Source organism: Sorex fumeus, unplaced genomic scaffold, assembly GCF_029834395.1.
Source record: "Sorex fumeus unplaced genomic scaffold, SorFum_2.1 ptg000037l, whole genome shotgun sequence".
Taxonomy (NCBI): Eukaryota; Metazoa; Chordata; class Mammalia; order Eulipotyphla; family Soricidae; genus Sorex; species Sorex fumeus.
The window spans coordinates 8844336-8868640 of NW_026606094.1; the positions used below are offsets into that span (position 1 = coordinate 8844336).

Here is a 24305-nt window from a genome sequence, read left to right on the forward strand (position 1 = left end):
CCAGATAATATAAAATGTGAAGGAGAAATAAATTTCCCCTATAGACTTTTTATTAAAAGTTGTGTAGGCAGTATTTTGTTTTTACCTAGTATCTGACGAATTTCTGGCCATTCTTTCTGTACTTCAAGAGCAGATTTCAGTTTCGCACATAGAGGGACATAATCCATGTAATCTATTAAAATACGAATAACGCTGCCTACCAAATGCTTCATCCAAGGAACTGTAATAAACTCACAAAACTGAGAAAATTGATAAAATTTAATTTTGTATTACTTTTAATATGTCATATGATATTCAATTTTTAAATAAAAAATTACTATCATTGACTTTATACCAAATAAAGGTACTCTCATAGTGCTGAATAAAAATTAAAATAGATTCCTTGTTTGTTCATGTGAAACTTTGAACCTCAATGCTATTTGCATGGGTCTGATGTGGCTATAGTCAACACAGCAGGGAAGAATCATGCCTTTCTTTATCAAGCCCCAATACGCACCAAGTAAGAATGCTATTAATTACATACATTCTCACATTTTTTACATTTCCCATTAAAGAGAAAATAAATGTCACCTTTTATGTCTAATTATACTCATATACCCATATTATCGGCCAATAAAAATTCAAGAAGAATAAAAAAGGTGATTTTTTAATTTTTGTTATAACCCCAAATGAATGAAATGTAGTATGATTACCAATATGAAATATAAAAGACTCTAGCTCACCGGATTATCTTTTATTATACAAGATGTCCATCCAGGCAATTCCTCTTCTTCTATCTCTGACCAGACAAACGTATTTCCAAAGATGTCACCATGCATGCAATCAAAGCACATCTCCACTTTATAGCCATTATTCAGCAACAGTCTCATCATTACCTCATCACTTAGGGCATACTGAATGGCACTGGGAAAACGAGTGTCATTCACATGCATAAAATAACAGTTGACATTAGCTCCATGGGAAAGAAGCAGCCGGACAATTTCGTGATTATTGGCTCTTACTGCCACAAGTAGACAATTGAGGGGATCTAGGTTTGGGTCTGCACCTGCAGTCAGAAGAACTTCTGTGCATTGGATATCATTATTTGAAACAGCAAAATATAGTGCAGTCTTTCTGTTATCATCATAGTTCTCAGAAATGTGGTCAGCAAGCAGGACATTGACATCAAAGCCATTTTCAATGAGCAGTTGGAGGCACTGAACATTTTGTCCATCAGCTGCTGAGTGGACCGGTGTTAGCCCACTCTTCTGGATTGCATTTATAGATGTTACCGGAATAAGATATTTCAGGGCACTAAAATAAAGTCAAATATCCACAAAAAATAATGAAAATTAAGAAATTAAATAAACCACTTTCCTTATTAGATAAATAAGTGTAGTTTCAATTTCCAATATTTTCTCTAGATGACCTACAAAACCAACCTTTGTCCACTAATTTACCACTTTTGTTCGGTTTTTAGTTAGCACCCATTAGCAACAATCCTGGAATGCATACTGGGTCTTTGATCCTAGAGTTGTAATTATTCAGCAATCCTCTGCATCCCTTAATTCTATTATGAACAACATAATATTTATCAGAAATGAATGTAATATAATGAAATATATAAAAGCCAATTTTATGCTACCGAAGATAGTTTCATAATCTTGACCCTTATCACATAAAGTTAGCGCAAGTGACCATAAGCATCACTTAGTCCAACTTCTTCATTTAACAGAAAAGCAGAATTTTAAAAAAAGCAGTATAAAAACTGGAAAGGTAAAATGATTTGTCCAAAGTCCCATAGTTACTGGACAGGGGCTAGAATTTAGGTCTTATTTTTAAACCTTCATTTATTTAAATGAAGTAAAACCTCCCTTTTACTGCGTTCTGAGCAATCTATCATTTAACGTAGGCTGTGCAAGAGCCTACTTCCATATAATTTGCAACTGAATAGATAGCTGTAAGTTATTATTATTATGTCAGCCTTTCTTTTTTTGAGGGGAGAGGTGTGTTTGGGCCACACCCAACTGTGCTGACTTACTTCTGGCTCTAAACTCTAGGGTATCTCTTGGAGGGCTTGAGGGACATATTGATTGTTAGAGATCAAACCTGGGTCAGTAGCATGCAAGGAAAGCCTATCTGCTATACTATCACTCTGGCCCAATTCTGTCAACCTTCTGTCCAATTGAGATAGTTTGTACAGCTTAGGCTTCTAAAGACCTGTGAGAAACAGTTGTGAATTTCACACTTGTCTGAACAACTAGACATGTATAAGAGCCACAAGCAAGGATAACCCGATCTCTTGTGCCTAATTCAGAGCTACCATGTGTGAATTTATGAACACTGGGAGCAATTCCAGGTAAACTTTAACAACATGTCACTTAGCGTCAATTATGTGTCATTACTTACTTCACTTTGCCAGTGTGGGCACTAAAAGTGATAAAGCCGGTTTTAAAGTCTTTGAACTTATGAAATATATTTAATTGTCCCAAATCATTCATCCACTGCGGACCATTTAATAGAGTATTAGAGACTATTGCTGATGCATTGATTGTGGCATTTTTTGTGATTTAAAATCTGTACAATATTTAATTTGAATAAAAAGTCTAAACTTACAATCAAACTTTCCATAAGAATAAATTTGACCCTAAACTGCAACATTTTTAAGTTTCATTAAATAATCTTGGTAATATTGATAGTATACTGGCATATTTTTACTTTGCTTTACTAATTTTTTTAAAAGGTAAAAATGTTAGAAAATTTTATGTTTTTTTTTAAATATTCATTTTAAATGTTAGATAGAAAGTTCAATCTGGGTAGCTTGCACAGAATTCTCACTTCTAACTTTCCTCCAAAAAAGAAGCTAGATTATAAAAAGCAGTATATATTTAATGCAGAAATTGTGTGCATTTTTCTTTATGTTTAGAAAACATATACAGAAAAAACTATGTATATAAAACTATGTATATAAAACATGAACATTTTGCTTATTTCTTTTTGGATTGAGCATATTATATACAGAGATTTGTTATTTTGTATATGCAATGTTTGTAATTTTCAAATTAAAACAATTGACTTATGACGTACTACTTACAGATAATGTCCTTCATAAGCAGCTCGGTGTATAGGAAGGTGTCCTGCTCTGTTAGGTACATTTCCACTTCCCCCATATTCTAGCAAGAGCGAAATGCAATCAGGATTGCCCCCTCCTGCTGCCTCAAACAGCACAGACGCTCCATCATCAGCCAAAGCAAACACATCACCTCCTGACAGCAAAAAGCACATGACAGAGTAACAACTGGATGGATTGTCAAGATAATTCTCTAAAAAGGAGCTTGTTTCATTTTTCTGGTAAGGATTTAAAAAGCATAGGATTAAGAACTTCTGTGTTTATAATATTTTCAATATGATGCATCATGTTTTGTTTTATTAGAAAATCAAGTGAATCATAAGAACATTTGAGAAATCAACAAGTCAATTTCCATGATCAACAAAATGCTTCCAGGACAGGGAATTAGATTGCTAAACTTAAAAACAACAGTTAACTCTTGATTTCATTTCTACAATTATGTATAAACTTCTTCTTGCATGCAGAAAGCCCTCTGTATGTGAACAGATAGAAGATCCTAAACTGAGTAAGACTACCTTGAGAACTTTAGAGAGTAAATATGAAAAAAAAATAATCATCAAAGTACACAGATTTCATTCCACTCTAATGCATAACATCTGAATTTAGCATGAAGTAGGATAGTATTTATATTAAGAAGTTAGGCTATTTTGAATTATAGCTCTGCTGCTTAGGTTATGTGAACATTTAGGGAAGCTATTAAATTCTGTGATCCTATTCTTTCATCTGCTGAAAAGGCTAATAGAGTTATGCCATTATGCTTATTTATTAACTAAAGTTAAACTGTGGTTGTGAGTCCTCAAAATTGTTTTCTCTCTCATAAATGATTCTTGGGAATAATGGTTGTAGGCTTTACTTACAGATGAGGAAATTTTAAGGAGCAAGTTTAAGTAACTAGGCTAGTTAGTATCAAACAATAACTTGATGCCAGAATCAACTTAAAAACCGGGTCTTTTAATTTATGATTCTGTAGATATTTAAAGACTTGGAGAGCAACAACACAATCTACTGGGAAGAACTAGTTCAGACTTCTGGTGGGCTGTATCTTAAGAGTTTGAATTATTGTGGCAAATAGCAAGTATTTGAGATAAGGGTAAAGACCTGAATGAAATCCAGGTAGCTTGAATGAGAATTTGTGCTTGGAAATGGTCCAATTTAGCTGGAGTGCAAGATAAATGTTAGAAGTAGTGAGGTATAAGCCTGGAAAACAATTCAGGATGATGCAGTAGGAAATTGTAAATGATTTCGTACATAGCGGGAGTCACTGAGAAATTTTTTAGTATCTTACACAGTTGACGCTATTCTTTACGAAAGGATCCAGGTTGCACAATATATTTTCCTATATATAGCCTGAAAACCATGATAGCTGAGAAGTGATTGCTCTGGGCTTGGGAAAAAAGTGGGAAAGCCAACCATAGAGGGTCTCAAGGTAATAAAAGTTGAGAGATACACTATAGTTATCGACCATTGACTGTATTTAGATGAGAATGTAATGATGGAATTGGACATAAATCTAAGATTCCTATCTTGGTTCAAAAGAATAATTATACTAAAAGTGTGCAAAAGAGAAATTCAGTCTAGGAATATGAAAGCCTGATGAGTCACTCATGTGAAAATAAGGCTGTCCATAAAGGAGGGAACAATGAGGATTGGGGGTACACATTCTTAGGTAACAATGATGAGGGTTTAATTAACCATGAGATGGTTGGGGCAGAGGGGTCTAGTCTAAGTACAAATGCCCAATTGCCTTCATAAGAGAAAGAACAGCCATTAAGAAATGGAAAAGTCCAAATAAATGTCAGGAATACAGGATTCCTTTGCACACACCTTTGTGAATGAGGTGTTCCAACACATCACAGTGACCATACTCAGCGGCTACACCCAGTGGTGTGACTCCAAATCCATCCTTCACATGGACATTACCTCCATGGCTTAGCAGCAGAGCAATGATGTCTTTGCGGCCTTGTTTGGCTCCTTCATGCATTGCTGACCATCGCTTGACACAGGGCTGGTCAAGATTAGTGTTGTGTTTAATCAGAGCAGACACCATATCATAGGAGCCCTTTCTCACAGCTTGAAGACGATGACAAAAAGGACAGTCAACAGTAGTCATGTTAACACCAATGCATTATCTGGTATTAGGCTAATTAGGGAATATAATATCAGAATATAAGTTACAGATCCTCTTTTTTTTCTAGAAGAGAATTAGGTGCTTTTCCAAGCTCTCCTATTTCTTATACCTACATTTCTAACGTGGAGTGAATGCTTGCAAAATGATACCACCTTTTCTTTAATACTGGACTTGAGAGGACTGGAGCACAGCGGGTAGGGTGTTTCTTTTGCATGTGACTGACCTGGATTCGATCCCTGGCATCCCATATGGTCCCCTGAACATTGCCAAGAATAAGTCCTGAGTGCAGAGCAGGACTTAACCCCTGAGCATCGCTGGGTCTGACCCACAAAGGTAAGAAAAAAAAGAAGAAGAAAAAGACTGGACTTGAGGAGTAAAGCTACCATTGAAAATAATGGTCTGAAAATGAACAGGCTGGGGCTGGGAACGGGTATGGGGATGGGGTGTGGGCAGGAGTGAAACTGGGGATATTGGTGATGGTAGATGTACACTGGTGAAGGGACTGGTGTTAGAACACTGTATAACTGAAACCCAACGTGAACAACTTTGCAAATGTGTATCTCATGGTGGCTCAATTAGAAAAGAAAAGAAGGAAAGAAAACGGTGCATATCAGGGCTGGAGAGATAGTAGGGTGCTTGCTTTACATGTGGTCACAGGGTTTGACCTCTGGCATCCCATATGGCCCCATAGTATGGCCAGGAGTAATTCCTGAGTGCAGAGCCAGGAATATCCCCTGAATATCATGGGGTGGTGTAAAAACAAACAGACAAAAAAATATAAGGAAAACAAAGTAGAGTAAAATCAATGAAAATGGTGCATACCATTGATAACATGTCATTTATACTCTTTCTATCCTCAAGAGGAAAACAATATACACTATTGGGTGTTATTAAATAACATATGTAACATGTTCAGATGCTTAGGAGCTGAATAATGATATTTATTATTAATCCAATTTCATCACATCTAAGATTGTTGAGCTACATGAGTAAGTAATGTTTCTCAAGCTCTCTCTTCTTCTGCTCCACCCCAACCAGAGATCTGAAAAAGCTGTATTAAATAAGTATCTCTTTCCCATGTTCTTAATGGGAGAATTGCAATAAAAATGTTTGGAATCTAGATTGGTATGTTGTGCTAAATAGATGAAGCATGTAATAGCTAAAATATTATGCAGTTCACTTCATCAGATAAACATTTCCTCCTCTACTTGTTCTAAAATCACTCTGCTAAATTATCACCCTAGGGGGAGAAAGATAATGCAGTAGGTAGGATGCTTGCCTTGCATGTGACTGACCCATGTTTGAACCCCATCATTCTAAATGCTCCTCAAAGCCCACCAGGAGTGATCCCTAAACTCAAAGTCACAAGTAAGTCTTAAGCACTTTTAGATGTTGCCTCAAAGCAAAATAAATAAAATACCCTCTATTTATATTACTAAAAGGATTACTGCGGTTTTTATATACTGTCACTGTCACTGTCCTCCCATTGTTCACCAGTTTACTCGAGTGGGCTTTTGAAAAATGTAATGCTTTGTTTTTCTCATAAATATATTGAAATCTTAAGAAGAAACAGTTGAATGAACACTAACTCTCTGCTAACAGAGATATAGCTTCATGCTCTTTCTTTTTCCTTCCTTTATTTCTCTTTTCCTTCTCTCCTTTGCCCTTTTTTCCTTTCTTCCTTTACTACTTCCTTGGATAATATATGCTGGCTATATAAGTGGTACTGCATCATGTACTGTGAATAAAAGTTAAAGTTAAATAATCTTGGTTCTCATTCATGAAATTCCCAGTCTAGAAAGGAAACTCATAGTGACTTCTATTGACAAGGCACTAAGTTTGCCTTTGCTGAGAAAGGCAGGAGCTGTCTTTATAACAGAGGATATCCTGGTAATTAGGAGAGAAAATGGAAAAGAATTAAAGGCCTGGTCGTGGGAAAGGGCTCCATGAGACAGAAAGGAAAGACAAAGAAAAACTGCTTACTTCATTTGGAGACAGACAACCATGTGCAGTGAAATCAGTTTTTCTCCTGCTCACTAAAGTAAAAACTGTTGACAAATGCTTTTCTCTGAAACGCCCACCTGCCACTGGCAGCTCTAATTACAGTGAATTACCTCATCCTAGCTGGTGTTATTATAGAGCAAACATCAATAAGTTAAATGAGCTAAGAGGTACATGTCCTCATTTATCTTCTTGCTCCTAGTGCATTTTTGGTAGTAAAAAAATACATTAACAAACCTCTTCCTGCACAATGTTTACCTTTTATCTGACTCAGAGAATTTTCTGATTAAAGATACTAGTTTCTCTTCATGAAAATAATAGCATAGACATTCCATATTCAATTTTAAACAATTTAAAGGTAAACTTTACTTGCAATTTATTTATTTTTGAACTAAGAACATATTTCCCACAGAAATAATGCACTTGTAGAAATCCATCACAAGCTAGCATGCCAACAGATTCTTGTTGAGGGTGTGTGTGTGTGCGTGCACACCCAGCAGTGTTCTGAGCTTACTCCTGGTTCTGTGCTCAGGGATTCTCCTGGCAATGCTCAGGGGACCATTTTCAATGCTGGGAATCAAATTCAGGTCAACTGCATGCAAGGCAAGTGAGTTACCCACTGTATTAACCTCTAGAACTCCTTGAACAAATAAATGACTGAAATAAAACTAATAGTCACAGTATTTGTGTAATATAAGTGAGATATAAATTGACTAATCATACCCTCGATAATAATGCTTCAAGAGAACTAAGCTTCAGGTGCAGTGTCACAGAACTATATGTGGGTTTTTCTAATGGTGAATTTAACATAGGGAATAATATGCTTTTGAAACTTTATAGTTGGCTGGCACTTTACATTATTATTATCATTATTATTATTATTATTGGTTTTAGTTCACACCTGGAGATACTCAGGGGTTATTCCTGGCTCTGCGCTCAGAAATCACTCCTAATGATGCTTGGGGACCATATGGGATGCTGGGAGTCAAACCCAGGTCAGCTTCATGCAAGGCAAATGCCATACCCGCTGTGCTATCACTCCAGCCCCTACCTTATTATTTTAAATTTCTATGATTTTCTTTCTTTTTCTTGATATATGTGTTTTACTTATGTAACTATTGACTATGGATATTTCTGACTCATACAAATAGAAGTGAGTAACTTTTTATGAGGTATCTGGTAAGGACTGGGAGATTTAAAAGAGATAAAATGAAGACGTATATTGATTTGTAAGAATGTAAAGTCTGAAATAAAGTGAATTGACTGTAAATATACACATTTGTGTGGGAAATAGAGGATAGTAAAACAAGACATTATGCCAGGTGGTTCTCTGGGTTTTCTCTATATCCTGGCCTTGATGGGTCACATTAATCTTGTAGCTGTTCTGTAGAGAAAGGTAATAGCAACTCAGTGGGATGTGCAAAGGAGTTTAATTGCTGAAACAAAAAAGCCAAAACAGCACAACATATACACATACACAAAAAAACAATCTTAATAACTGTCAGATGCATCACAAATTACAAATCTTCCATTCAGAAAGTAATATATACTGTAACTAATACATCGAACTACCAGAAGTAGAAGCCAGATAAGAGCCAGATGACTGATCAGTAAGAAGGGCCTTAGAGAGGATAAAAGTATTTTAATTTTCTTGCATTTAAGAATATTCTAATATAAAGGCAGAGCATTAAAATATTAACTCTATTTCAATTCTGATACTTCAGTAACAAAGTTTCATTCTCATCATAAGATATTTTAGAGCAGATTAACATATGAAACTTTGAAATAAACAAGTTGCTTAGTGCTCTGTTGTGGTATAAAGCATTTAAGAAAGAAGCTAATTAGAATTATTTTCTACTTACTACTCCTAATACACTTATTTATTAAGAAAAAACTAAGTTTGGAATTAGTTTTTTTCCCCTTCCTGCTTCATTTACTTTTGTCTTGCCCTTTTGCAAATTGATGGAGTGGCAAATTGGGGGAAAGTCTTGTTTGCAGCAAAGAGTATGGATAGAAAAAACAATTAATACATGATGATGGTGTGAATACTTTATTGTATATACTGTTAAAAAACACTAAGATTGGGGCTGGAGAGATAGCACAGCGGGTAGGGCGTTTGCCTTGCACGCGGCCAACCCGGGTTCGATTCCCAGCATCCCATATGGTCCCCTGAGCATCGCCAGGAATAACTCCTGAGTGCATCGCCAGGTGTGACCCAAAAAGCAAAAAAAAAAAAAAACCACTAAGATTGCATTAATTGTAGTGACTCAACCAATAGATAACTATTTCTTGAAGGGAGAGTTTTGGTTTGTTTATGCAAAGCATCATGACACTGTGACAAAGAGATTTATGAACAGGTATGCAGATAGCTAGTGGATATAACTTTCTGGCAGCATTTACTCCAAATTTCCATTTAATAATATATAGCTCTCCTATAAAGTCTGAGATCATGAAGACTATTCTATGTATCTCTATAGCCATGTTGGTTTCATGGATGTGTTAAACTGATGTTAAAATGCAAATATGTTACTAATACTCATAACTTATTTAAATATCCTTTGAACTACTTACAGGTTATATAAAAGTTCCAGTGATTTTTTCTATGAAAAATTGTTGTGGGGTGGGTTGGAGCGATAGCACAGTGGGTAGGGCATTTGCCTTGCACAGTCCGACCTGGGTTTGATTCCCGGCATCCCATATGGTCCCCTGAGCACCGCCAGGAGTAATTCCTGAGTATAGAGCCAGAAGTAACCCCTGTGCATCTCGCTGGGTGTACCCAAAAAGCAAAAAACAAAAGAGCTGTGGGAGTGTTAATTAGTTATGACCTCATATTATGATACTTTATTCTTCTCCTCTGTGATAACTAGTAAATAATCTTATGGCTTCCTTCTCATTCAGCTTTCTTTCCTCTACCCCCTCTCTCTTCCTTCCCTTCTTCTCTTCCTCCTCCTCCCACCAATTTCATAATGACTCCTCTCATGAGCATATGACATATGGTGGTGGTTGTATGTGTTTTATAACAATTCTGCACAGTAGGTGCTGTCTTTCCATGAGAAAACGAGGCTCACTGTTATAATCACACAGGACTTAAATCTATAGATGCCAGGTGCCAAAGTCCAAATTCTGACTCTACCACCCTACATCCCTAAGAAAAAGGAAATGTTTTCTTTGTATTTGTACCTGGCAGGCTACCGAATGTAACCTGCCCACACAGCAGAGTCTGGAAAACTCCCTGTGGCGTACCCAATATGCCAAATACCAGTAACAGTGATGGGTCTCATTCTCCTAACCCTGAAATGACCTTGAATAGGCACTTTAAAATCTCAGGACTAGGACGAAGGAGACATTACTGGTGCCTGCTCAAGGCAATCGACAAACAACAGGATGATCGTGATTGTGATCATATTTGTAGTTAGTCTCTCCTAAGTTCCAGCAAACATAACTGCCTTTTAAATTTTCTTAAGGAACACTTTCAGAGATAAAGAGTGTGTGTTTGTATGTGTGTATGTTTGTGTGTGTATGTGTGTGTGTTTAGAGGGGGAATGTTTTGGGGCCATATCCAGTAATATTCAATTCAGCAGTGTGAGCCTGACAATTCAATACTCAGTGGTACTCAGAGAGCATGTGATGCCGAGAATCAAACAAGGCTACACATTTACCAGGCTTGTACTCCACTCCTGTATCTTGGATCTACTCATTCTCCTTGTGAACACAGTATCAGAGATTGTAAAGTTCATGCATACCGTTCCTTTGCTGCCACCATTGTGAACCCTCTTAGAGATTCTGAGCTCTGCATTTGTGTGGTCAGAATCTGCTGGCTCCTTTTCTTTACATTTTGGTCTCACCATCCTTCTCATGTGGACATGTTATCTCATTGGAATTCCCTTTCTACTCCCTTTTATGGTCATACTTCACCCTTCTTGTAGCTTGTTCCTATCAGGAGAATATTCCTTTAGAACTGGCACCTCTGGAGGCTGGGATGTAACTCAATGATAGAGTACTTCCCTTGCATATGTAAGGCCTGCCTTGCACATATTTCATATGTGAGGCTTGGGTATGATTCCTGCACTGCAAACAAAGAAATAGAACAAAGCACCCAACAATAACAACAACATTAAAAACTCAGGACATCTGGCTTGATTGAACTCCTAATGAGTTCAATGGCTCCTTCCTGGTTAGCTGGTACTGGTAGATATAGATGTCTTTTATATATGACTTCTTTGTAAAGTGGAAGAAAATCATAGCATATGTGAGATGGGAGCTAGAAGAGAAATTCAGGGAATGGAAAAAATAAGGTTACATAATTTTAGCCAATAAAGAGTGGCTTCCAATAGCTAATGATTAAATATGGTTCGTTTCAGATTGAAACAGTTGTAAGTAAAAGGGCACTTACCAATCAGAAGGGGTGTCTCTCCTTTGTCATTTTTGGTGTTTGCACAGACTCCCTTTTCTAGTAAAGTTCTCACATTTTGTGCCAGACCTGCTTTGATTGCCAAAGTCAAGGGTGTTTCTCCAGCAGGTGTTTTGAATTCCCAGAGTGTCTCATGGGATGCTGAGGTGTGAACACATTATATAAAGTTAAAAATATTTACTAAAGAATAACACATAAATGAAAATTGGGCCAATTCTGTACATATTAAATTGAATTAGTGAGAAAGGAAAACAAAAGTTATAATTAATGTTAATCAAATGATGGTCCATAGAGTAGTTGAACACGATTTGTAAAGTTCAACTTGTTCATAAAGTTGACAGCTAGGAAGCCAACATCTCTGTTTCCAGGTGCTCTTTATTTATTTATTTTTTGCCATTTTATTTGTTTATATTTTTCAATTTTCCCCTTACACTTTATATTAACACTGTGGTTTACAAAGTTGTTCACGATCATTTGTTACAGTCATTCAATATTCCAACACCAATCCCACCACCAGTACACCTTCCCTCCATCATTGTCTCCAATTTTCCCAACCACCCCTAAAGCTTGCCCCCAGAGCAGGCCCTCAGTAATTTATTTTATATTGTTGTTATCAATAATTTGCTAAAAGAAAGATCAAAAAATGTTTCCTTTGAAAAAAGTTAATAAAGATTTTTGTATCTCACCTTGAAGCCATTAAGTTTCAGGTGCTCTTTAAAATAAAATAAATGGTGTATTCTCATCTTAATAAGCTTTAAATCAACTTCTAAATCTTTTGCATTATTATGTAAATTGTGCCAGGTAGTGAAGTCTGTGGGTATGATAATCAATATGTATTTAAATTAACATATTCTGTTAGAATGTGTTAGAACAGAAGTACCACGCTTAGCATCATCTTCTATATCTGTCTGTCTGACTATCTGCCGAGGTATTAATTTTTTTTAGCTGCTTGTCTGACTGGCTAGATAGCTAATTATATCAAGTAACTATCACGCCCTAGAATATAAACCAGGGAGCAACACTGAAGGTTGAAACATAGGGCACTCTCAAAAGGTTTTATAAGATGTTGAGGTCTGTGTTAGAAAAAAACGCTATGTTAGAACATCAGAATTTTATTATTATTTAATTCAAATTTTATTAATCATATCTAATGTCAATATTATATCAAATATTCTAGAAATAAGGGCAAATATTATAAATGAGGGCAACATATCACATAATAATCTCTAGGAAATGGTTAGCCCAAAATTTACTTCAGATAAATTGAAATATGACTTTCCAAAAAGGATATTGAAAGAATATTGAATATACAAATTAATTAAATAACAACATTTATAAATATTTATCACTTTTAGGTGTTAAACTACATCTTAATGCAAATCTGTGTTGTCTTCCTGGAATGATATAAAGGTAAAGCCTCAGAACCTCACTAATTTTTAGAGTCTGAGTTTAAATTATGGGTATTGCCTTTTCCAAATTCCAATAATATTTTGTTCTAATTTTTCTTTGTGCTTTTTATGTTCATTGGGAATACTTTGACATTTCCGCAGAAAGACTTTATGTTCTCTTACCATCCAGAACAATCTCAAGTATTTGCTGAATGGGTTGAACAACAGCTTCATGTAATGGAAACCATCCTTTCTCATCAGCTTCATCCAGTGTATATTTGTATTTCACATATTCCTGGAGCTCAAGAATGTGACCTAAATAATCACACATCCGATAACCAATCTGTCATAAAAGATAGAATCTCTAAATCACCTCACTGCAGGCAATGCATACACCTACTTGCCTTGCCTTATGGCCTCCACAAGTTTTCTGTTTTCATCACTTAGGGTTTTGACCACAAATCTAGCAAAGAAAGAAAAACACACGTCATTTTTATACTAGTGGTATACTTCCCCAAACCCCAAAGTTTGTGGTTTTTCTCACTATATTTAATAACCAAAATATGCATGAATCTAAGTGTCTGCAATGCTACTTACAATAAGCAAGATTTAGAAATAGCACAAGTGCTCAATGATAGATGGTGAATAAAAAAGAGAATACTGCTCAAGGACTAGAAAAGATATTTCATGACTTGCAACAATATGGATGGAACTGAAAAAGGCCATTCTAAGCAACATTTACTGTTAGAAGAGAAACAAATACCAGATATTTTCACCACTTACACAAATAAAGAAACAAAGCAAGGGAACTGACAAAGTCCAATAAAAAACCATACCCCTATGGATGAAATAGTACAGCAGATAGGACTCTTGCCTTGTACATGACTAACCTGGGTTCAATTCTTAGCACCTCAACCTGAATCCCAATGGGAGTGTGATCCCTGAGTGCAGAGCCAGGAGTAAACCCTGAGCATAGTTGAGTGTGGATTCACTACCACACACACACACACACACACACACACACACACACACACACCCCAAAACCATTTCCATCTACTCTGACCCTAAAACTATGGTTACTAATAGGGGAAAAAAGAGAATGGGTTGAAGGAGTGGAGAGAGTTCAATGAGGTGATGGAATATTAGAACATTGGTGATGGATATGATATACTAACATCTCATTCCTATGGCACAGAAATTTTCACATAAAAACCACAAATATTCAAGTCTACAATGCACTAAAATCTAAATTTCAAAATCTAATAGAAAATATATTTATGAAATACTGAACCTAAGAATATCAGTGAAGATGACAAAAGACATAATTATAATGTTGTGTCGAGCAAACTGGGCCAGAAAGAGAGTACAGTGGGTGGGATGCAGATGAACTGGGTTTGGTCCCCAGCACCACATATGGTACCCAGAATCCCTCAGGAGTAATCCCTGAACATGGGGCCAAGAACAAGCCTTATATACCACAAGGGATGGTCCCAACACCCTTCCTGCCCTACAAGAAAGCAGTAAAGAAAAAAAGGAGCAAACAGTGGGGGAAGAGGAGTTAGAGGCAGATCTTATTCCGGTTTTATTATATTGTGATGACTAGAGGGGTAGTTATTCCCTTCGTGGTGATTTCTTTATCTGTAAAAACGATGGACTAAATAGAAAGATATTTAAGACTTTCCCCAACTGTAAAATCTATGGGGTGCTGGAGAGATTGCTCATAGTTGAGCATTTTTTTTTTTTGCAAGAGACCCCATGCTCAGTGTTCAACACCTCTCAGTTCCCAAGCACAGAGCCAGCAGCAACCCATGAGCACTGCTGGGCATAACACCAAAGAAACAAAACTTAACAGAAAAATACATTTTTTTCAAACTATGTCTTTAAGATTTTGTTTGTTTCAAATTAATAACTGTTAATAATCACTTCCTTGGGAACTTATACACACTGGTGCATCCTAAGAGTTTTTAATCAACTGTCCTACAAATGTAAACAGGCTGAGCATTTTGTCAATAAACTCCCACTCGTTTGTCTAAAAGGTCATAATTTAACCCTTGTGGCAATTTTCTAGCCTGTGTGTTTATTCAAGGAGAACAGGTATTTAATGACAACTTGATTTAACTCTTTTAAGTAAAAACTCCTGCTCCCTTGCTAGGGCTGTAGTTCTAAATTCTGTTGAAGATAAAGGAAGAATGAAGGAGACCAGAAATTTAAATGCAAAATGTTCAACTTTAAAAGCTCAAAAAGAATAATTTTATAGTGATTAATCTATTCAAAAGCACCACTTAATTTTGAAGCACAGGATTATATACAATACAATAGAATAGGTAAAGGTAAAGGTAAAGGCCCTCCCGTTGATCGTTGATTTGCTCTAGCGGGCCCAGTAACGTCTCCATTGGAGTTCGATTCCTCCGCCCCTCTCGGAGAGCCTGGCAAGCTACCGAGAGTATTCGATATGCCAGACACAGTAACAACAAAGTCTCCAATGGAGACGTTACTGGGCCCGCTCGAGCAAATCGACGATCAACGGGAGGGTCTTTACTTTACTTTACAATAGAATATAAAAGAAAAAAGTTATCTTTCTTAAAAGTATAATGTATTGCTCAAGGAAGAAATTTACTTTTGGAGTAGATTCTATGTCTCTTATTAACATGATACAAGTTTCATGTATAACTTCTTAACTTCATCTGAATAGTAGATAATTAAATAGTCTCCATGACTTACACATACTTGTCATATATGGTAAGGACCTCAGTTCTTTCCCCATTCATTAAATTTATAGGCTTATTATTATTCAAACTTTAAAGATGCAAAATGAAATATATTATTTTAAAAGGTTACCTGAATCAATAGCAGAATGGGTTGTGGGAGATACAAAACAAACCTCTGCATATTGCCTCTATACGTTCATTCTGTGAACTATACCTGCATATCTGTTCAATTATTCTGTTTTTGATTCCATATTAACTTAATAACTAGACAGTTCTATGCAGCAAATTAAATTAGGATTTTCCCATCTATATTATTTCTATCTTTTACATGACAGGAAGATTTGTTTGAAGGTAAGATTTCTTAAATCTATGTGTGGTTGCACTTGAACAATCATTAAATTTCCTCCTCGATAAGCTGGGTATTTTCCTACAGGTAAAGTCACAAAATGACATTTATTTTATCTTACAACAAAATACATCATAAAGTAATTTTGTAGAATAGAGACAATATGAAGATTACCTTTCAGGATAAAATACAGTCTTGCTGGCTTCAATTGATTCTTGAATACTGAGCTGCATATCATAACTCGTAAGCTGGTCTTCATCGGAGCCTTCATTAATATCCATAACTATCAATTTGGAAGAGAAAATTATTATAATCAGCAAATGACACAGAGAAGAGTATTGTTAGTATAAAAGATGCAAAATAAAAACCAAATGCATTCACCTATAGGCATTTAACATTTAAATCCAATTAACACATTAATGAATATTACTGGAAGGTCATTTTAACTTTTAGAATCTCTGTTTTCAAACCTGTCAGTTGGGTGTCTGCATTTTCTAATTCTTTGCTTTCTTTTCGATAAGAGGCTTATCAATTGGACTGATAAGAATTTACATTTTCCTTGCTTCTGACTTTGGTCTGAGTATTCAAAAGGCTTTACACATTATATTTGATATTTAATTCTAACCAAGAGATACAACAGACAAAGAGGAAATAGTAAGACTTGTGTCTTATTTCTATTCATTCTATACCATATGTTTGATTATTTACTAATTTCTTTCTTAATAACAGCACTGGTTTATGTTCGCTGCTTTGATTGCAGTTCTTTCTATAATTCTTATTTCTTCTTTTAACCCATTTTACGCTCTTTGATTTGAAAGGCACCATTCTACTCATCTCTGCATGCCTACAGTTTTAGGCCATGTATGGCACAGAGAAACTTAACTTATTTGCTTTTTGGGTCACACCCGCTGATGCACAGGGGTTACTCCTAGTTCAGGCACTTAGGTACTACTCCTGGCAGTGCTCGGGAGACCATATGGGATGCTGGGAATTGAATCCCGATTTGGCCACGTGTAAGGCAAACACCCTACCCGCTGTGCTACCACTCCAGCCTTGAGAAACTTAATTTAGTATTAAAGTAGAATTAATGTAGAAAGAAAAGAAAGTCACTAACAGAATGTCCTAGCCTGGCCCTTAGGAAGAACAAACAGAAGAGAGAAGGAACTGATAGTTTTAAGCATGAATTTTGAGAAACTTCTGTCTAATCTAACATATGAAGTGAACAGGCTTCAAAATTCCAAAGCATTAAAATAATACAGGAGACATCTAATCTTAAAAAAAAATTAGAGACTTGGAGAACTTCCTTACTGTTTAGTTCTGTTGATTATTATAGACTGCATGCTCTGGGCAATTCACCTCTTCGAACATGCTATTTGTATTTCTGGAATGATTCTTTATGACACGTTAGCAGGTGTCCTTAATTATCCTTAATGTTGGAACTGATACCATAGGACAGACACACTAAAAGTTAGCTTTATTAAAAAGTCTAAGTATGGGAACTATAGGTAAGTTAACTTGGTGAACAAGAGGCAGAGAAAAAATAGTTCCTGTTTTTGAAAAGAATTAAAAACAAAAAGATATCTATACTGATGTGTGATTTTTAATGTCTAGCTCCTTTTTTCCTAGTCTACAAAGGTGATACAACCAAATCAGGTGCACATAAATGGTTTTGCAGACTGTGCACTGCAAAACTCTCCTCGCTGAGAAATTCAGCTAAACCTCCTCCAATTGATCTGTGCAGCTTGCCTGAGAGTTCTGTCTGTCACCAGAAGCAGCATTTCTCCTCACTTTCATCCCAGTGCTTATTATGATCTATAGCATTTCTTGACTGAGTGTGCTTTAAGATCAAAAAGTTAGAATAGGGCTTGAGCCATAGTGCAGTGTGGGGACATTTGCCTTGCACGTGACTGACCTGGGTTCAATTCCCCTGCATTTCAAATTTCCCTGAGCATTGCCAAAAGTAATTCCTGAGTGCAGATCCAGGAGTATTGCCAATCCCCTGAGCATCACTGTGTATGTTCCTTCCCCTCCCCTCCAAAAAAAACCCAAAAGGAAAAAAACGACAAAAGTGGTCAAATTACGATTATTTATATTTGCAGACAATAAATGAAAATAAATGTATATTTGGCATTTAGCATCTAGTTTTCCCAAATGGAAAGGACCTCGTGCTACTCTATAGCAGAAAGAATAGGAATATCCTACAAAGGAAACTCATGATGCTTCCTGATTTTTAATGGCTCTTTGGTTCTCATTTTCCCCTACTTCCCATAACCCCAAACTTTTGTTGCTATGGTTTGTCTTACAAAGAAAGTTTGAAGTGCAGCTGTTCCCAGAACATCATTCGAAGAGTTGGGCTATCACCCATCTTACTCTATTCTCAGACCAGAAACCAGACCTTCTGCACATTCTCCATTATTCCCTCTCACCCACCACCACCTCTCCATCTAACTTCCTGTTACAAGCAACTTGTAACAAGCAAGGGGGAACCTTGGCTGAAATTATTTCGTTCTTGTCTGTCCTTATCTGTCTAAGTATATCTTCTCCTACAAAGTATTTTTCATATACTTTTTGTTTGTATCTTTCTCTTTGTTTCTACGCCTAGTAAATGGTTTTTCTCAATGGTCAGTAAGGGGAAATGTTGATGCTTAGTAGCGGGTAAGGCAGAGGGATTCAGCATGATTAGATGATGCAATTAAACTTATGGGCTTGCTTATTTCCTTTCTCATAAATATCTCTGTGGTGACAGGAGTGTTGCTGGCTCTGGGATTAGAAATGGGATACAGAGCCTTTCACTCATTTAAATCATAGGCTTAACTCTATCCCTGTTTAATATTTGGGCTTCCAGTACATGACAGAATTCAGAGGTACTCAGATCTTGCTTCTGTCTCTGCACTCAGGGATTACTCCTGGTGGGACTCAGAGAACCATATGTAAGGCACCAGGGATCAAACACATATCAACTGCATGTAAGTCAAGTGCCTTACCTCTATACTATTTCTCTAGACTCTGTGGAAATCTTTTTAAAATGTCTCTTTAACAACTACCCAGAGGAAGCTATGAAAGACTCAATTCTTTTTGTACCCCTAATAAGAGTAGGGTATAAATGGTGGTAAAACTCTTATTACACAGAAAAAAAAACCATCTAATATGGGCTTTCTACAATCTTTTAGTCAAAGCTTGGGATGAAGTTAAGGTCTGTGTCCAGGTATACCAAAGTGTTAGTTAGACAATAAAAGGAGCATCATTAGAATGAGCTTAGAGATTTCTTGATGCCATGAGGACATAAGGAGTGTAGCTGTAGTTAGACAATAAAAGGAGCATCATTGGAATGAGCTTAGAGATTTCTTGATGCCATGAGGACATAAGGACTGTAGCTGTAGTTTAACTGTAGCTCAAATTTGAAATGACTAAGTCTCAATATCCAAGGAATGCTTCCAATAGTCTGTTTAAAATTACTTAATTTTCGGTAATTTAAAATTTTAGGTAATTTAAAATTTTAGGTAATTTAAATATACCTAAAATTATTAAGTAGTTAATACTTAAAACATTAACTAGGGGTGTTGCTGATTCTGGGATTAGAAAAAGGATACAGGAGTCTCAGGAAGAGCCAATCAGCCTTTGTAAAGACTATTCGCAGATGACCAATTTCTAAGTCTAAAGAATTAAGTCTTTCTAAATAAGTTTGCCTTTACTTGTTTCTTGAGAAACCCATTTGTATATGATGTCCTGTAGGATAACATTGGTTTGTCCTTTCTGCCTTGCCACAGGGAGCTTAGGTTTATTGGGTTATTCTCCCATCATAGTGCTCCCAGATAAAACCCAGATCCCAGAAGTGTCTGGCCGCTTTTGCGGTCATGCGACATCTTATTATCTCATCCTTTTTTTTTTTGTAGGAGTACTGCTATTTATTCAGCCACTGATTAGCTGATTGAATTGTGCATGAACTCCACCTTACTTTTTTTTTTCATTTTTTATAATTTTATTTATTGAATCACTGTGAGAGCAGTTACAAAGCTTTTGGGTCTAAGTCTCAGTCATACAATGAAACACCCATACCTTCATCAGTGCCCATTCTCCACCACCAAAAATCCCAGTATACCCCCATCCCACGCCCTCCCCCTGCCTGTGGGGCAGATGATTTCCGCATTACTCTCTCTCTACTTTGATCACATTCACCATTTCGACATGAGACCCACCATTATTTGAGATTTTACCCCAACACTCAGATCTGCTGAAAAGGCAACAATAGACAATTTGTGTTCTATTGCTGGTTATGAATAACATATGATGTCGTGTGGCTGCAGTAGGGCCATGTGGTTTTGAAATTCCGAAATTTTAACACTTAAATCTGGAGGGATTTCTGCCAAAAGTCACTGGGTTTAGAGATCTGCTCCTGAGTCTCTGGAATCATGGCCATTGAGCAGCTTGATGAGGAGCCAGAGAGGCCGTTTGTGGGCAATGACTTGGGGTCTCGTTGGGGTGGGGAGGACAGGTTTGGCTCCACCCCTCCCCATCCTGTGAGGCCCAACAAGTTTTGTCACTGCGGGCCCAAGCCTGACTGTCCAATGGCCTCTGGAGGATGACAGCCACCAAGTCGCCAAGCGGGAGCAGGTGGAGGGACAGCACCCATTCCCCCCTGGGGTGGCCCGGCGACAGTAACCTACTGTGGGATCCGGACACATTTCTGCCAAAAGCCACTGGGTTTTGAGATTTGTTTCTGAGTCTCTAGGATCATGGCCGTTAAGCAGCTTGATCAGGAGCCAGAGAGGCCATTCGTGGGCGATGACTTGGGGGTCTCGTTGGGGTGGGGAGGACAAGCCCGGCTCCACCCCCATCCCGTGAGGCCCTGTGTGTCTCGTCACTGGGGGCCCAAATGTGACTATACAGTGGCCTCAGACGGATGACGGCCACTGGGCCACTGTGGGGAACAAGCCAAGGCACGAAACCTATTCCCACCTGGGTTGGCCCAGCACCGATAGCCTACTGCAGAGACCAGACACATTTCTACCTAAAGCCACTGGGTTCTGAGATTCGTTTCTGAGTCTCTGGGATCATGTCCATTAAGCAGTTCAATCAGGAACCAAAGAGGCCTTGCCTCCAATTATATAGCTGAGCCAGAGGTGGTTTGTGGGTGTGTTTCCCACATACCTAACTTTTGGCCGTTTACTTTCTTGGTAAACTTTGCCCCAAGTTTTTGGGGTCTGGCCAAAGGCACAGCAGCAATTTTAGGGTATCTGGAAGTCTGAAAGCGCCATGAGGCTGCTAATGCACTCGCCTCACAGGTACAGATTGACCTGCTGGCGGCACCATACCCCTTTATTATCTCATCCTTACTTTGGACAAACTGGCAGGCTACCGAATGTAACCTGCCCAAATGGCAGAGTCTGGCAAACTCCCCGTGGCATACCCAATATGCCAAATACCAGTAACAATGGGTCTCATTCTCCTAACCCTGAAAGAGCCTTGAATATGGCACATTTAAAAAAATCTCAGGGCTAGGATGAAAGAGACGTTACTGGGGCCTGCTCGAGGCAATTGACGAACAACAGTGCTCCCATTCCTCTCTGTTTATTTGTAACCTCTTTCTTTGTGCTCTGCTTCCCTGACCGGTCAGTCATCTTTATCTCTGAATCAGACTCTGTTAACTTATAAATATTGCTCTTCCCTTCTCCTTAAGTTCTTTGCATAGTTAATTCAGAGCAATGTCCTTTTGTATAGACACAGGAAGACAGTTAATGCTATGCTTTTGTAACTTGGGAGTTAACTGACTCTGAATGATATTCACTCCTAGGCATCTGTTCTGTCGACTTAAGCTTCAGTTGCCCTTACTTCCTAGCACCCCATAAGCAGGGTCCCGATGAGGGACTGGATGGATCCAGGCAAACTGTGAGCTATCCTGGCATCAAAACGAGGCAGGCCAAAGCGCCAAAATACTTAATTATAAGTTAAGAGCATTGTCATGGACAAATTCTGTCATGATCCAAAGAGTAACATCTAGATTAGGATCCTGCTAGAGTTAGGAAAGATTAATCTGGCCTAAGCACTGTAGTCTGAGATCTATAGTGAGATGTCCCCAGGAGAGCCACTCTACAAGCTCAATGTACCTCTTACTGTGTCCATACAAAATAACTAATATTAAGAAGTAGAATTAAGATATTAATTAAAATGTTAATTAAGTTATTGGACTAACGAGAGGAGAAACACCCCTAGGTGGTGTTTCTGACCTTGAGTCTGATGGGTGATCAGGAAGGGTTTTTGGTTTGTTGATTGTGCTACCAGATGGGATGAGGTGTCTACCCCCAATGTGTGTGTGGGCAGGGGGAGGGCTGGAGAGAGATTAGAGAGAGACCAAGGCAGCAAGATGGAGCACGGAGAAACAGTAAGGGGGACAGAGTGAGAATAATGTAGGGGAAGAATACAGGAGCAGGTGTGTGGAGAGATGAGATATGCAGAAGTAAGATGGAGCACGGAAAGATGAGTGGGAGAGACAGGAAGATACTGGACTGAGGGACAGCATGAGACTAGAATTGGGAGCATAGTTAGACTGGAATAGGTGCATGGAGAGGATGGTAACTAATCACCAACCAGCTTGGTCCTCGTTTCTTCCTTTGTCTACCCATAGCATCGGCCCCAAAATCTCTTAACAATTATCCAGAAGGAAGTTATCAAAGACAAACTCTTTCGTCTTTATTCTCCATTAAGTAGTTAATTTATAAATCAGTTGTGACGTTCAAACTAGAGATTTAACCATTTTGTTGTTGTTGTTTTGTTTTGAAGCCACACCCAGTGATACTCAGGGCTTGCTTCTGGCTCTGCACTCAGGAAGCACTCCTGGGCTCAGGGGACCATATGGGATTCTGGGGATCAAAGATGAGTCAGCTGCATGCAAGGCAACACATTCTCCACTGTACTCTTGCTCTGGCTCCCGAGAGTTAACTCTTTTGATTAAAGCACTGGTTAACCCATATTTAGGGTATGGAGCACAAATGATGAAAGCTATGAATTCTCTCCAAAGAGATGTAGTCCAACGTAAAATTTTGCATAAAACTTTAAGAAATTCATGGGCCTTTGGAACTATCTTAGGGATCCCTGATAAAGAAATACTAAAGGATTTATAAATGCTGAATATATTATTAAAATATCAATAGTGATTAGTTTACAAATGGGCTGAGTAAAATTGATGATTTAGATAGTAGGAAAAGGGAACATTCAGTGATCAATTAAGTTTTAAAATATCATTGGCAGTAATTAAAGTGAAGGTTACAATAAGAGCCATAAATCATTGAGTGCACACTTTATGTTTCAAGTACTGTACAGAGCTCTTAGCACAAACTGCCTTGCTGTTTTCCCCATATATTTCTTTTACTATAACACTATGATTTACAAAGTTGTTCATAATACAGTTGACTCAGGCATGAATGTTTCAGCATCAGTCCTACCACCACTGTGAACTTCCCTCCACCAATGTCCCCAGTTTCCCACTCACCCCTCTAGCCTGCCTCTTAGCATTATGCCTTTAATTCCACTATTTTTTTGTTGGAATGACGGATTTGATGTGCAAGAGTGAAAAACATAGCCTTCAAGAAGTAAAAAGACCCACCAAATTGCATAGCTTTAGGAAACAGAGTCTGGGCAGAGCACAACAGAGTAACTTCATTTTTTTAAATTAAATTTATTTATTGAACCACGTGAGAACAGTTACAAAGCTTTTAGGTTTAAGTCTCGGTTATACAATGATCAAACAACCATCCCTTCACCAGTGCACATTTTCTACCACAAAGAACTCCAATATATCCCCATCTCTCCCCTCCCCCTGTCTGTGAGGCAGATGATTTCCACTTAACTCTCTCTCTCTACTTTGATTACATTCATTATGAATGTAACTTCATTTTTAAGGTCTTTCCAAAGCTGCAGGTAAACAACCCAGAGTCTGCTGTCCTTAAACGAAGACATTCTGATCTTGCCCTTAACAGCCAGTACTTGATGACAATAACTTCCAAAAATAAAAAATAGCTTCCAGGGGTACATAAATCTTTATCCTTGGCTCCACGCAATAATGCTTTATGTTTCTTTCTTGGTTTAGGGGGGCCAAACCTATCGGTACTGGGGATTACTCCTGGCTCTAATCTCAGGAATCACTGTTGGTGGTGTTTTGGGGGACCATATGTAATGCTGGAGATTGAAGCTGTTCAGCAGTGTGCAAGGCAAGTGATT

At 37.6% G+C, this 24305-nt stretch overlaps 1 protein-coding gene across 1 annotated transcript in view; it reads right to left on the bottom strand.

Annotated features, from left to right (window-relative positions):
- ASB15 (ankyrin repeat and SOCS box containing 15) overlaps nucleotides 1-24305 on the bottom strand; it is a 41714-nt gene that overhangs the window by 8007 nt on the left and 9402 nt on the right. The window contains exons 2-9 of the mRNA XM_056118442.1: nucleotides 16266-16374; nucleotides 13442-13500; nucleotides 13221-13352; nucleotides 11632-11790; nucleotides 4934-5179; nucleotides 3074-3245; nucleotides 723-1293; nucleotides 86-239 (exon numbers count right to left, since the gene is read on the bottom strand). Coding sequence (XP_055974417.1) covers nucleotides 86-239; nucleotides 723-1293; nucleotides 3074-3245; nucleotides 4934-5179; nucleotides 11632-11790; nucleotides 13221-13352; nucleotides 13442-13500; nucleotides 16266-16374 — 1602 coding nt within the window. The remainder of the gene's footprint in view (nucleotides 1-85; nucleotides 240-722; nucleotides 1294-3073; nucleotides 3246-4933; nucleotides 5180-11631; nucleotides 11791-13220; nucleotides 13353-13441; nucleotides 13501-16265; nucleotides 16375-24305) is intronic.